We start from the raw sequence: 13,637 nt of genomic DNA on the forward strand, positions 1-13,637 counted from the left end.
ATAAAAGAGCGCATGTTTCAATGTTTTTATGTTTCACGTTGGACGTTAAAGGGTTAAAATGCAAGGTTGATTTGGAGAGAAAAATAAATAAATTATTCTTAAAGAAATTTTTAAGATCCATAAATGAATTAAAAAGAAAACATTTCGCTTGAAGAAATTTCTTTCCAAGAAAATTAATTTGAAAATTGTTGAAAAATGAATCACTTCACCCCACTCTCCCATAATCAATAATTGGTTGAAATTGAGCTCTATCAATGATCAACATCAATTAATATGATTTTCTTTTAATCGCATCAATGGATTACTCACAGCTCAGCAGAAGGAAACTAATATTATGTATTCATTGAAGATAAGAATAAAATCGCAGAACAAAAAGCAAATAAAGAGTTTTTTCTTGCATTTTAAGCAGATTTTTTTTACAGCTTCATCTATTGAGAAAAATGAGAAAAATATTTTTTTTCCAGTTTTTTTGCGAAAATAAAAATTGTAGAATAGAAAAAAAGCTTGACAAAGCTAATGTGTTAGCTAATATTGATGATGGTTGTCTGTGGGAAAGGAAGAAATCAATTTAAATATTTTGAACATCACTGTTCTCTTCCGCAAGCGCGACAATTATTATTTATTTAGCTGAAACAATATATAGTCTTTTTTAAGAGAATATTATTTATTTCACGAGAGAAAAATAACACTAAAAATGGGGTGGTATTCTAGGATAGAGACGCCTTTCAAGATCAAGATAAAAATCAAAATAAAGACCAAGACTGTCGGTATTCTACTTTACGACGAATTATCCAGGAAAGTAAAATCAAAATTTGCGTTTTCCTACTTGTCAGTTTCTTGGTTTCAGCTTCGCGCCAAGAAAACTTTAGCGATACAGTCAGGTATTGGTTAACGTCGCATGGGATATACTCTTTCCACCCATTAATAATAATGAGTGGAAAGAGTATATCCCATGCGACGTTAATCAATACCTGACTGTATCTCTTTCTAACGCATTAATTTTTTCTATTGCGCTTTCTCGTTCGCTCTCGGATGACAATTGAACGAAATTTAAACACTTCATGGGAATTTCTTCCCTATTGCCATTACATCCAGGAGCCCTGATTGTATAATCTCGGCTATTATTCCCAGGCATTATTGCTCCGGGAATGGAATGAATATTGTCGGAGAGGTGCTTTCTGCCTCCAGATTATGATAATTTGGCGGTAACTGGGGGGGGGGGAGTATGCTACTGCAAAATTTTGAATTTTTCTTAGGAATCGTGGTCACTTCTTCTTGCTATTGATGGAGTGACCTCCGGATTAAGGATCTCATCCCAGGATTGTCATATCCTAGACAATCCTGGGATTCTGGGGCAATTTTTTAATTTTTTTCCAGGATTAGTGGTCACTTCTCATTGGTAATGATAAAGTGATCTCCGGATTGGGCATCTCATCCCCGGATTGTCACATCCTGGACAATCCTGGGATGCTGGTGCAAAAATGTTTGTTTTTCGCCGGAATTGTGGTCATTTCTCATTGGTAATGATAAAGTGACCTCCGGACTAGGGATTTCATCCCAGAACTATCAAGCCCTGGACAATTAGGGAATGCTGGTGCAAAATTGTGGTTTTTTCGCCAGAGTAGTGGTCACTCCAACATTACTAATAGGAAGTGACCATAAATCCGTCGAAAAACCCACAATTTTGCACCAGCATCCCCTAATTGTCCAGGACTTGATAATCCTGGGATGAGAGCCTCAATCTGGAGGTCACTCCATCATTACCAATCAGGAGTGACCACAATTCCGTCGAAAAACCCAGAATTTTGCACCAGCATCCCAGGAATGTCCAGGATGTGACAATCCTGGGATGAGATCCCCAATCCGGAGGTCACTCCACCATTACAAAGGAGAAGTGACCACAATTCCAGTGAAAAACAAAAAAATTTGCACCAACATCCCGTATTTGTCCAAGATTTGACAATCCTGGTACATCCCGGAGGTCACTCTATCATTAGCAAGATGGAGTGAACACAATTCCGGCAAAAACCCGTCATTTTGCATCTGCATCCCATATTTGTACAAGAGTTTTCATATCTCCCATACTGAATTTACATTGCCTTTACCTCATTTAAAAACCAATTTTTCAAAGGACCCCAAAACCGTCTTGGAATTTCACATAAATCCAAGACATTTTACGTTATAATAAGACCGTTAATCTCTATCGTAGAATACAGAATCTTGGAATATTTTTATCCAAGTCTCTTTTGACAACTCATTTTGTAAATCTTTATTTTGATTTTGATTCGAATCTCAGAATACTAAAAGTCTTGGAAGTTGTATGAAGAAACAAGATTTTTAGGTTATGGTTCGACCGTAAATCTCTATCTTAGAATACCAAATCTTGAAATATTTTGAATTTCCAAGATTATCCTGAAAATTTCTTGGAATTTTAAAGTAGAATACCAAATCTTGGTTTTTTTCTTTATTTTGATCTTTATATTTATCTTAGAATACCGCCATGATTTCTGAAGTCTTTAAAAAATTTCATTCATTTGCAAAACTTAGAATTTAAATAGAATTTTAAGAAGAATAATGTCTGATTATTTTTTTATTCTAAAAAATAGTTAAGGAAAGTTTTTGATGGTTATCTGGAAACATCTCTTAACAAAATAAAGTTTAAAATATTAAGTTATCACTAATTTTTTCACATTATTGTTCGTTTTGCGAGTCATTCCTTTAACAAATTGGGCAAATTAGGCACTCATCTGGATCAGCTTGATCAACATTTGATTTATTTTTCATTCTAAAATCTCTTTTAGACTTCAATTTCCTCCACATTCTGTTAACTTCTTTAAAATCTGAATTTATTTTTAATAGAGCTTTTCCTCCCAAAAATCCGGAAGAACCTTTTGCACAATCAGCATAAGATCAAACATAAAATATTAATCTAGATTCTCAAAGAAATAACTTCAATAATTTTTTTTTAATTAATTACTTGATTTCCTCGCTCATCTAAAGTCTCTCAACTTTTTTTTTTCAATCCTCTTTAACAGAATATTTAACAAATAAATTGGAATTTTATGCTTTTTTTGGAAGAGAGACACAATAATGCGAAAGAATTGAAATAAGAGACAATTGAGCGATTGAACCGGAAGCACGGCTGAGCTTTTAGAAGCTCTCTTGAACTTGAGACGAAAAATTCTCAAAGCGTGGGAATGTTGCGATTGATAATAACAAGCCCCTGTGAGTTCCTGAGAACTGGGCGTGTTATGCCGCGTAGTGATCTCTATGTCGATTGATCATCGCGTCGTACAGCTCCATTGATGATCGCTCTGTGTGTACATTTAAGTTGTCTGAGTCACGGTCAGTGCGCGTAATCCAGGCAAAGGCTATCATTTTATGTTGCTTCGCATTGCGCAAAAGAACAGGGAGGCTTTTTTTTACAGTCAATGTTGGACATTTATTGCACTTCCTCTCATTTGAATGATTTTTTCTTCTCTCCATCTGAAAGATCTTTAACTACATAGAATTTCCAATAAAAAAAAAATGAATGAAATACAATCATCCTCAAGTTTGGCAAATTGTGACAAAAAATGGTAATTTTTAGAAGATTATTGTAGATTTTTTTCCTTCCAGTTTAGTAAGCAAAAAAAAGTCTCGCAGAGGTGACAAATTACATTTTGTTGAATTTCCCAAGAAAACATGCGCAAGTCACTTAATTGTCTGCGAGGAATGCTTTTTATGCTTTTATGTGGTGTTTTTCTTGCATCTAAATTAAGGTGATTTGCACTCTCTAAATGGTCATCCCATTGACACTGAACTCCTTATAAAAATATTGTTTTTTTTTTTCTTTTCATTTCAAGAGAATTGCTGGGAGATTTTTTTCTCAAACTTGGAGGATGCAAAAGTTGCATCGTGAAGGAGAGATGATATTCTCTGTGTGTTTGTTTGTGTGAAAAAATCATGAATTCTATTGGAATTAATTAGCTTCACCAGCAGCAAAAGAGATTGAATTTCCAGGTAGTACCGTCAATTGGGGGCAATTGGAATAGATTCAGTAAAAAAATTATTGTGGGATTGAAGAAGAAAATTAAGTGATTTTCAAAGGTTCAGAAGAGAAAGGAAATTCAAGAAAAATTTGTTTTTTGGGTCATACGCTGACCCAAACGTGAAACATTTTATTTTTTCAATTATTTATGAATGTAATTGTTTTTTCATGTTGCAAATGCATCAAATTCACGCATAAGGGGTCAAAGAAGACGTTCTGAGAGAGAAAAGTCCTCTAAAAAATTCATAGGATAAAAATCGCGATAAAAGAGCGCATGTTTCAATGTTTTTTTTATGTTTCACGTTGGACGTTAAAGGGTTAAGGGATCTGACTTTCCTAAATCTATGAAAGAATTTATAATCAATGAGAGTCTGAAGGTGGCTAATCTGCTGATCTTTGGTTCATCTTTCTCAGAAAAAGAAAAAGGATTAATAGAGCCTACAAAGAACAAATAAATGTTTCAATTAACCCCACATGACGGTATAATAGAGAACTCTTCACAAGATCTAGTATATTAATACATGATTTAAGCTCATAGCCATGAAGCTTGAGGTGTCGCACGAGAGTGTTGAAAAAATAGTCAAAGAAAAAAGCCCTGACTGTTGATAAGATCACTCTGTGATGGTTAATTTATGCGCAATGTGACCAAGATAACAATCGCATTGTTAGCGCGACCATTTGTCGGAATGTTCTTTAACATATGAATGTCTCCACAAAAAAGATACTTTAACACTTCTGTGGCCTATGATTGCACAAGTGGGGACCCATTAAAAGATCTTTCTTCCACCACTCTTGAACGGGCAGTATCCTTGAACGACGGGGAACCTTCTTGTAAAAGGCGCATCCAGCATTCGCATCAGGTGCCCAAGAGATGGGCTATTGTGCCCAAATTTGGACAGGTGTGGTACCCCCAAGATTCAATCTATCTCTCTCGAGCACGCAGAAGGACATTTGCTTAACATTCAGCACACCCTGAAGAATTCTTTTTTTTTAAGAGAAAAAAGATCTTAACGCAGACACAACAATTGCGCATTCAGAATTCAGCTTAAAGTGTTCTTCTTGGCCCACAAATGTTTTCTTAGCAGTTTAGCTCCCACAGAGAATATTGAGGGAGGAATCTACGGACGAAGAGATCAAGAATATTCCCACAAGAGCTTGAAAATCAATCATTGTTGCGATCTCAATTTCAAGAAGTCGTTTTTGAATAATAAAAATTTGTCTTTTTTGTTGTACCATATAAATTATGGCTGGACACGAATTTGGATATTTTTCTTTAATCTCTCTGTGTGGTCTATTTTTAATATTTTCATCAGCAATAAACTAGGTGTGGTTCACATCAAATTCAGACAGAGTAGAATAAGAAATTAAAATAATAAGAGTGGAGAAAAAATTGTTTTGACTAAATACTGAAGCATTAAATTTTCCCATTAAAACATATTTTTTGATGATTTTTATAAAATAGTTAGATGGGTGAGAGTACAGAATTTTACAGGTTTAATATTTAGTCATAAACGATTAAAAGGGGCTAAAAAAATTCAAGTCATAAAGAAAATTTTATGAGTAATTAGAAAATTTTTAATGCAGCTTTATTACTATTATGCAATGTAATTTTTTATTCCAAAATTACCTAATTAAATATCCTTGAGATTTTTTAATCTTTCTTTTATAGGACACGTATTGAAGTCTTTTGTTATATCAAATCTGCCTGATAGTTATTATTTAATAAAAAAAAATCGATAAAATAATGTCTTTGATAGCATTCAAATCAAATAAATTCTTCAGAAATCCTACCACACTGTAAAAAAAATAATCAACTACTTTTCTCTTCTTTTTAATCATTTTTTCTCCAAACAAAACTACGCAAAATAAATGCAAGAATTATTCACAAATTCCCCGAAAACTAATTCAGAAGCTAACATAATGTAATTAATTGTGAATTACTTTGCAAAAAAAGAACATCCTTTTTCTTCCTTGACTCATTTTTCGCATTATTCACGTGCAATGTCTCATCTCAATAAAAACTCACCTCAATGTTTTTTTTTGCGTTGATTCTTTATGAGACCACAAATCACAGGTCTTGACTCAATTAAAATGTGACAATAATACTTTATTTTAATATCTCCCCACAATCTCTCCTCCCAGTAGTCGTAAGATCTCAATTTCTTCTTACCTCCAGAATACAGCTAATTTCTCGTAGAGCAACACCTGTTGTAAATCAATCAGAGGAATAGGTTTTTTTCTTCTTTCTTCTCTTTGACGATAAATGAAAGTCATCGTATTCATCGAAAAAATTTATTCTTATATTGCTTCGCTTACGCCACTCTCAATTACACATAAAATATACAACAATTTAATCATGATGAAGAAAAGAAAGAATACTGACTGCATGGACTAGGTTCTCTATAACCCTGCCTAACTTAAAAGTCATGAGGAAATTCGATGTTGTTGGTAACATGATTAAAGCTAAAAATCGTTGCGGGAAAAGGAAAAATCGCTGAGAATGATTTTTTTTAAAGTTTAATTCACAAAAGAAAAAAATGCAAATGGCGAATGAAAGGATATTTTACGAAAATGGCGTCTGACAGCCAGCTGTCAAAAATGTAGAAATTCTTTATTTTTTTTCGATGTATTTCACTTTTATTTCTTATTCAATAAATATTTGGTTAAAATACTTTTCTCTCATTTTTTTATTTGGATTCTTTTTTTGAAACTCAAACAATTTGCTAAATGAGCTAAACTCTGATACAATGGAATGAGGTTATAAAGCCGTTACAGCCGCCATTTGAATTTTCCCTGCAATGTGAATTGAGATTTTTTTTGAATGAGTGTGAGAAAGTTTCTCTGACAAGATTTCCGATAAATCCTATCGTTGAAGATGTAGGCACAGAGCTAGGAGGGAGAGGAGAGTCAGGAGGAATTTTGAATTGATTTTCATGGCAGCGTTGTTGTAGTAGTACCTCCGTTCACTTCCCAATCCGCTGTACTGTGGCGTCGTTGTGGGGAAGCCAGCAAAAGCCCCAAAGGCTGTTGTGTCGTAGATCCCATCAGGAATGGAGATCCCATTGTCCGTCACAGCTCCATTGATGATAGCTGCGGTGTTGACGTAGCTCTGAGTGCCTGTTGTTGACTTCAAAATGCGGAAGTTCACCTGATTCGTATCCAATCGCCCAGCTACGAAGTTATGCAACCGATTTACAACAACATAGAGATTCCCTTCGCCATCAAAGGTCATCCCATCTGTCCACTGAATGTAGAAGGGATCACGCGCAATGATACGCTGATGCTCTACTGTGAAGGGTGTGTAGGAGTTCCACTGAGCAATAGCATGATCAGCCAGGAGACCAAAATAGAGATTTCCTTCGTTGTCCATGATCATTCCGTCTGTTTGTGATGATTTAAGCCCATGATCTGTTACTGCTGCCATTACCTGCCTAGGTGCGGCAGTTCTGGCAAAATCAGGATTCCTCAGAACACTGGCTGGGATGGAGTAGAGGTGGAAGCTCGAGAGGGGACAGTAGTAGACATTCCGTTCGAAATTCTCATCATAGTGCAACGGTTGACGATTCAAATTATCCCCAACAACGTTGGGATTGAAGTATGGCCCAAGAGCAATGCCATCAATGTGAATTGCAAAGCCCAAACTAGTTCCATTAACTGCAAACTGCACAGCATTCTGAGCTGCTCTCATTGAATTATTCTCACGCACCTTCCATGATGTATTCAACTTGCGGGAGAAGACAACAATTCCCGGATCAGCTCCGGAATTGTCCGTTATATAGGCAAAACCCCCAAAGGCATCATCAATGACAATCTTATTGAGATAATTCGATCCACGTGAAACAACTTCCTCGGGGAAATCGTACCTGTGCACCAATGTTCCATTTCGCCGTAGATCAAACATCCACAGTTTGGGGCCGCAAATTACGGATCCCGGGCCTGGGGCTAGAGTCTCTGTACGTCCAGAATCAACTGCCCACAGTATCCCATAGGCGTCAATTGCAATTCCCTGCACAAACTGCATGGCAGAACAGTTGCCGCGCTCATTCATAGCCCACGATGGGAATGGTTCAATTTCTGGGTCCGTTCGACCGTTATTGTCAGGAACTACGACCCATCTGGAAGGTAAAAAAATTATCTTTGGTTAAAGCTGGAGACTAGGGGAACTTATATTTGCTGTTATATGTTTATTGAACGCAGAAAAAAGTGTGACAAGCACAAGCTTCGAACCCAAGACATTACGGTCAATAAGACACACCTCTAATCATTATACCACGATTTTTCTATTGAACTACTCCAACGATGTTAAACTTGGGTTAAACTTTAGAAACCAAAGCAATTTTTTTTACGCCGTTTAACAGAAGTTTTGTTTTCAATGTTACATCAAAATTTTATTCTTTACAAAAATGCGCTAAAGACTTAAAGATGTCGGTGATTACTTTAAAAATAACGCGAAAACACTTTAATTGCCTAATTGCTTGCGGTGCACATTGTTGGGGAGGCACAGAAGAAAGAAAGAAAAAACTAAATGTGAATAAGATGTACGACAACAACCCGAGATGACCGTGAGGTTGATTTTTCTTTCCAACGGAGGTCACAAATGAATTTTTCGCTCAAAGCTTTAGTCTGAATTAAAAGCGCGAAAAAAATGATTCAGATTCAACGAGATCACGCGCCATGGACCAAATTTTCGCCCCTCACGGTGGCTGTGACGATCTAATCAGTGGATGAATGAGAGTTTCGGATCCACGGGCACCTGTGTGTGGCCAAAGATCTTATACAAAATGTATTGTGTCTGGTGGCCGTGAAAGAGCGCGCAGTGCATTAAATTACTTCACCTTTGCATTGGAATTTCATTAAACCGACAAATATTTTGAACTTCTCGCTTCCCATTTTACAAAAGAAAAATTAAAGAGTTCCGCCCACAGCTTTTAAGAATATTTTGTTGTACCTATTTATATTGAAGTTTAAATTATGCTAAAGGTAAATTAAATACAAGTTTAAATATTTTTATTCGAAATTCTTAAAATTCTTTTATTTCAGATTCAAATTTTTATTTAAAATTTATTAAAATCAATCTCAAGCTTAAAAAATCAATAAAATTTCTATTATATTAAATCTTTAAACGTTCATTAACCCTTTCGCGTCGAAGGAACGTTTTCTTTGGCCTCTTTTGCGTGAATTTGAAGCATTTTGTAACTTGGAAAAACAATTAAATTCATAAATAATTGGAAAAATAAAATATTTCACCTTTGGATCAGCGTATGACCCAGGTTTATTGAAAGTTTAACCCTTTGACGTTTTTTAGGTCATAAGTAGACCTCAAATGTGAAACATTTTATTTTCCCGAATTTCAATGAATTTAATTTTTTTTTTCAAGTTGAAAATGTGTTGAATTTAAGTAAATCGGGCCAAAAAAGACCTTTTGACTGTGAAAAGTCCTCTGTAAGTATAAAAAGAATAAAAAATGACATGAAAAGATTGAATGTTTCAATGTTTCATTGAAACGCATGAGCACTTTTTAACCCTTTAACGTCCAACGTGAAACATAAAAACATTGAAACATGCGCTCTTTTATCGCGATTTTTATTCTATGAATTTTTTTAGAGGACTTTTCTCACTCAGAACGTCTTCTTTGACCCCTTATGCGTGAATTTGATGCATTTGCAACATGAAAAAACAATTACATTCATAAATATGTAATTGAAAAAATAAAATGTTTCACGTTTGGGTCAGCGTATGACCCAAAAAACCTTAAAGAGTTAACAAGATATATATATTTTTTTGGATGCTCTCAGAGAACATTTTACAATTGTAAACGTCTTCTTTGGCCCCTTCTGTGTAAATTTAATGCATTTCTTTCTAACCTGAAAAACATCATTAAATTCACTGAAATTCGAGAAAATAAAATGTTTCACGTTTCACCTAAAAAACGCGAAAGGGTTAGAAGAAATTCATAATCTTACACCTCCATAATTTTTTTAAATTGATTTTTTCATTGCTAAATACTTTTGGCGTATTGGTATTCAATTTCCATGCAAATGATCATGATTTTCATAAGAATTTTCATTGGTTCTCCCTCTTGAATGCATAAAATAATTTTTATTGCTTCGCATTGAATTTTATCGTTGACTGAAAGATGGTCACATCGCGAAAATGTTGCAAAATGTTTGTCACAATATTAAAGAGTTTAAAGAGTCATATTGTTAATATTTAATGGTTCATCCAAATGGTTTGCAATTTGCATGTTAATGTGACACACCCTGTTTGTATTAAATTTCATTTAGTTGGACGGTTAGAAGATGAATTTTCCGAGGCGCAAAAAGGTGATTTATTTAATTCTTGAGCACGTCAGCGACATGGATTAGAACAATATTTAGCCATTTGCTTAGCAGAAGATCTGCCGTGAGTTGCAGAAAACCACTGGCACAGGGTGCTAATTAATTTAATTTAAAAAAAATCTTTAGGCAACGGGTATTTGCGGGAATAATTAAAAAGGCGAATACTTTAGGGGAGAAAGGGTTCAACAGAGTAGAAAAAAACTCACCCCAATGTGGCAGGAACTCCAGGCAACATCCGTGGCATTGTGACGTACAATCTATTGGCAAAAGCCTTCACGTCGGAGATTAAATTATTCTGCGGGATGTAGTCATGGTTGTAGATGGCAGTCAAACGGAGCTGCTCCAGCGGGAAGGCGTAGTCAATCACCCGCCATTCGTACACTACCCGGAATTGGGATTCAGTGGGTGGGACACGGGTGCGTAGATCCCTCGTGGGCCCCGTGAATGGCGGAGGAAATGGGCTCGTCTGGCTGTGTGTACATTTCACGATCAACACTGTCGCCACAATCACTCTTAGCACGTTGAGCATTGTGTGTTTGTGGAAGGAACTGCGAAACAGATAATTTCATAACATCGTATTACTTCTCTTCTTCAACCTGCCATCCACAGGCAAGATAAGTCTTTTCCGTCATTCGGTCAATTACCACAGATGTGCTAACGAATTTCTTCTTTATCACCAAATCTTCTTCATGCAGATACCCCCCAGAAATGTTGGCGCATTAACGAGATTTTTTTTTATGAATTTATTTAAAGCATTATTGGTAGTTAATGTTGCGAATTTTTTTTTCTCATTTAGAAAACCTTGAAGCAATAATTTCTTTCTTTAATTAACTTGCTAAATATTCGGGAAAATCCATAATTTTTGCCAATAATATTGATCTTTACATTATGTAGGGGATTGTGGGGCAATTTTGTGGAAGTTTTAAAACGAAAAATGATGATTATTTTACTGAAAGAGATTGAGATTTAAATCATTTCAAAATTTTTCGGGTTAGTACGTTTATTGCATTGATCTAAAACTTGAAACATTGTTTTCTTGTTTAATGTTGTAATTCAATCTTTTCAAAAATAGACTAAAGAGCTGAATTGTATAAGGAAAATACGGAAAAGGTTAAAGAAGACATATTATCAGAAAAAGATCTTCTAGAAGCATTAACACTTGGAGAATTGAGGTTTCTAACCTCAAAAGTTTGACCTTCATTTTCTCTCAAAAGAAAACATTTTTTCAAGTTTTTTTGTCGACGATATTAAAGTAATGAGACTTCCCTATACACAGATGTAGAAATTATCACGAAATGTTAAATAGATTTTAGTTTTGTGGCGATTGAAAAAAGTCGATTTGGCCAGCAAAATCCTCCAAGGGTTAAAAAAATAAATAATAATGATGAAAAGATCAATGTTTTATTGTTTTTCTAAACCTGTCTAGCATGAAACATAAAAATGTTTCAAATGTGAATCCAAATATCGTTAAGGGTCTATTCTATTGAATTTGAATGATTAACCCTTTCGCGTTTTTTAGGTTATACGCTGACACAGACATGAAACATTTTATTTTTCTAATTATTTATGAATTTAATTGTTTTTCCAAGTTACAAAATGCTTCAAATTCACGCAAAAGAGGCCAAAGAAAACGTTCTGACTGAGAAAAGTTCACTGAATAAATATAGTGATAAAAATAGCGCATGTTTCAATGTTTCACGTGGACGCGAAAGGGTTAAACTTTAAAAAATTAGATCAAAGATAATAAAATTAGTAAAAATCTATCTTTCAAAATCAAGGAGAGATTTTATAACGTTTCTTTGGGAATTTTCAAACCGTTCAAGTATTTTTTTCCCATTTCGGTTGTCGTCAGAGTCCCGTAAAATGTAATGCGAATCACCACTGTACCTGTTTCCCTCTAAAATCTTTTACTTAACTTTACGCAATAAAGTTACTGCAAAATATATTTTCCACCAATTTCTTTAAATTTCGATGTTAGATTGCGCTAACATTTCTTGCACCACACTGTTTGCATTTAAGCAAATTTTTGAAGCTCTTCCAACAAAAACTTTTAACGCTCAAATTTCAAAATCAAGATCAAGCACTTTTTGTTAGCACTAAACATAATGGAATTGAAAAAAAATCAGCAATTCACAGGCCATACCTTCCTCGTCGAAGTAAAGAAGCATTTTATTGTTAAAAAGTTAAACCACATTTAGTGTGACAAATGTCGGTAATTGAATTGATGGTGGTGGGTGCTTTTAAGGAGGAAAATATCTTTGCATAAACCACAAAAAAGTAAATAATTTTTCTCCAACAGGTAAGTATTATGTGTGAGAGAGTTTGTGGCTTCCTTCGGGCGAACGTCATGGGAATTAATTAAATGTTTATAATTAAATATTCTTCAGTGTAGCATGAAGAACGTGATTGAGAGTGATCAATTAATATGCAATTGTCGTGAGACAGATATTCTACATCACGACAAGTAAATAAATGATTTAAGAAGTGTTTTGTTGGATGCTTTTTACATGAAGAGCACAACAAATTCTAATTTTCTCGTGGAAAATCACGATTTTAGTTTGGAAAAATAAAGGTAAAAATTGAGTCATTCACTAAACTGTATTGGGTGGTAAATTGAATCAACCTTGAGGTACGGAAATTAATTTTTGATAAAACCATCAAAATAATTATTATAAAATTAAAATTTACCACAATAAATTCCGTTGGAGTTTTTTCCTGCTTAAATGTAATTTAAATCTTCAGGGATTTTCCTTTGAAAAAAAAATCTATTCTTCAGCACACAACACAGGCACACTTTATTCCTCTTTTTTCGGATGTAATCCACAGCAGGAGTTTTTTTGGTCTTTGATTAAATCCACACAAAAGATCCCCAGATTAAGGATAAGAGTTTGTCATTTAAGGCACACAAGTTAATCACAGAAGAGAGAACTTTTGCACCGGAGAAGTGAAGAGCTTTCAGCAGGAGATTCCACACCTTACTGGATGCTCGCGCGCAATGTTCAGGTCGTTTTATAGGCGTGTTACACCTCAAACTGTGACCGCGAGCCACCGAAAGTCTACGATGGGGCACACAATCAACGCGGGGAATCGCGCGCATTGACAAGAAGACTTGTGTATCATTTACACGCCGTATGTAAACACATAATTCATGATCTTATCCCCAAATGCTTTTTCACACAAAATATTATGCACGCAAAGATCTCACTTTAAATATTCCGCGTGCATCTTTCTTAGCATTTTAGTGCAAATTGATGTTTTTCCATCCAAAA

At 34.9% G+C, this 13,637-nt stretch overlaps 1 protein-coding gene across 1 annotated transcript; it reads right to left on the reverse strand.

The window, feature by feature from the left end:
- Positions 1-6,308: 6,308 nt before the first annotated feature.
- Positions 6,309-13,360, reverse strand: LOC129791875 (protein yellow-like). Its single transcript, XM_055830480.1, has 3 exons — positions 13,057-13,360; positions 10,575-10,916; positions 6,309-8,145 (listed from the first exon to the last, which is right to left on the reverse strand). Exons 2-3 carry the CDS (start codon positions 10,895-10,897, stop codon positions 6,894-6,896), a joined length of 1,575 nt encoding a protein of 524 aa, XP_055686455.1. The 5' UTR covers positions 10,898-10,916; positions 13,057-13,360; the 3' UTR covers positions 6,309-6,893.
- Positions 13,361-13,637: the final 277 nt, after the last annotated feature.

The sequence above is a fragment of the Lutzomyia longipalpis genome, chromosome 3 (genome assembly GCF_024334085.1).
Source record: "Lutzomyia longipalpis isolate SR_M1_2022 chromosome 3, ASM2433408v1".
Taxonomy (NCBI): Eukaryota; Metazoa; Arthropoda; class Insecta; order Diptera; family Psychodidae; genus Lutzomyia; species Lutzomyia longipalpis.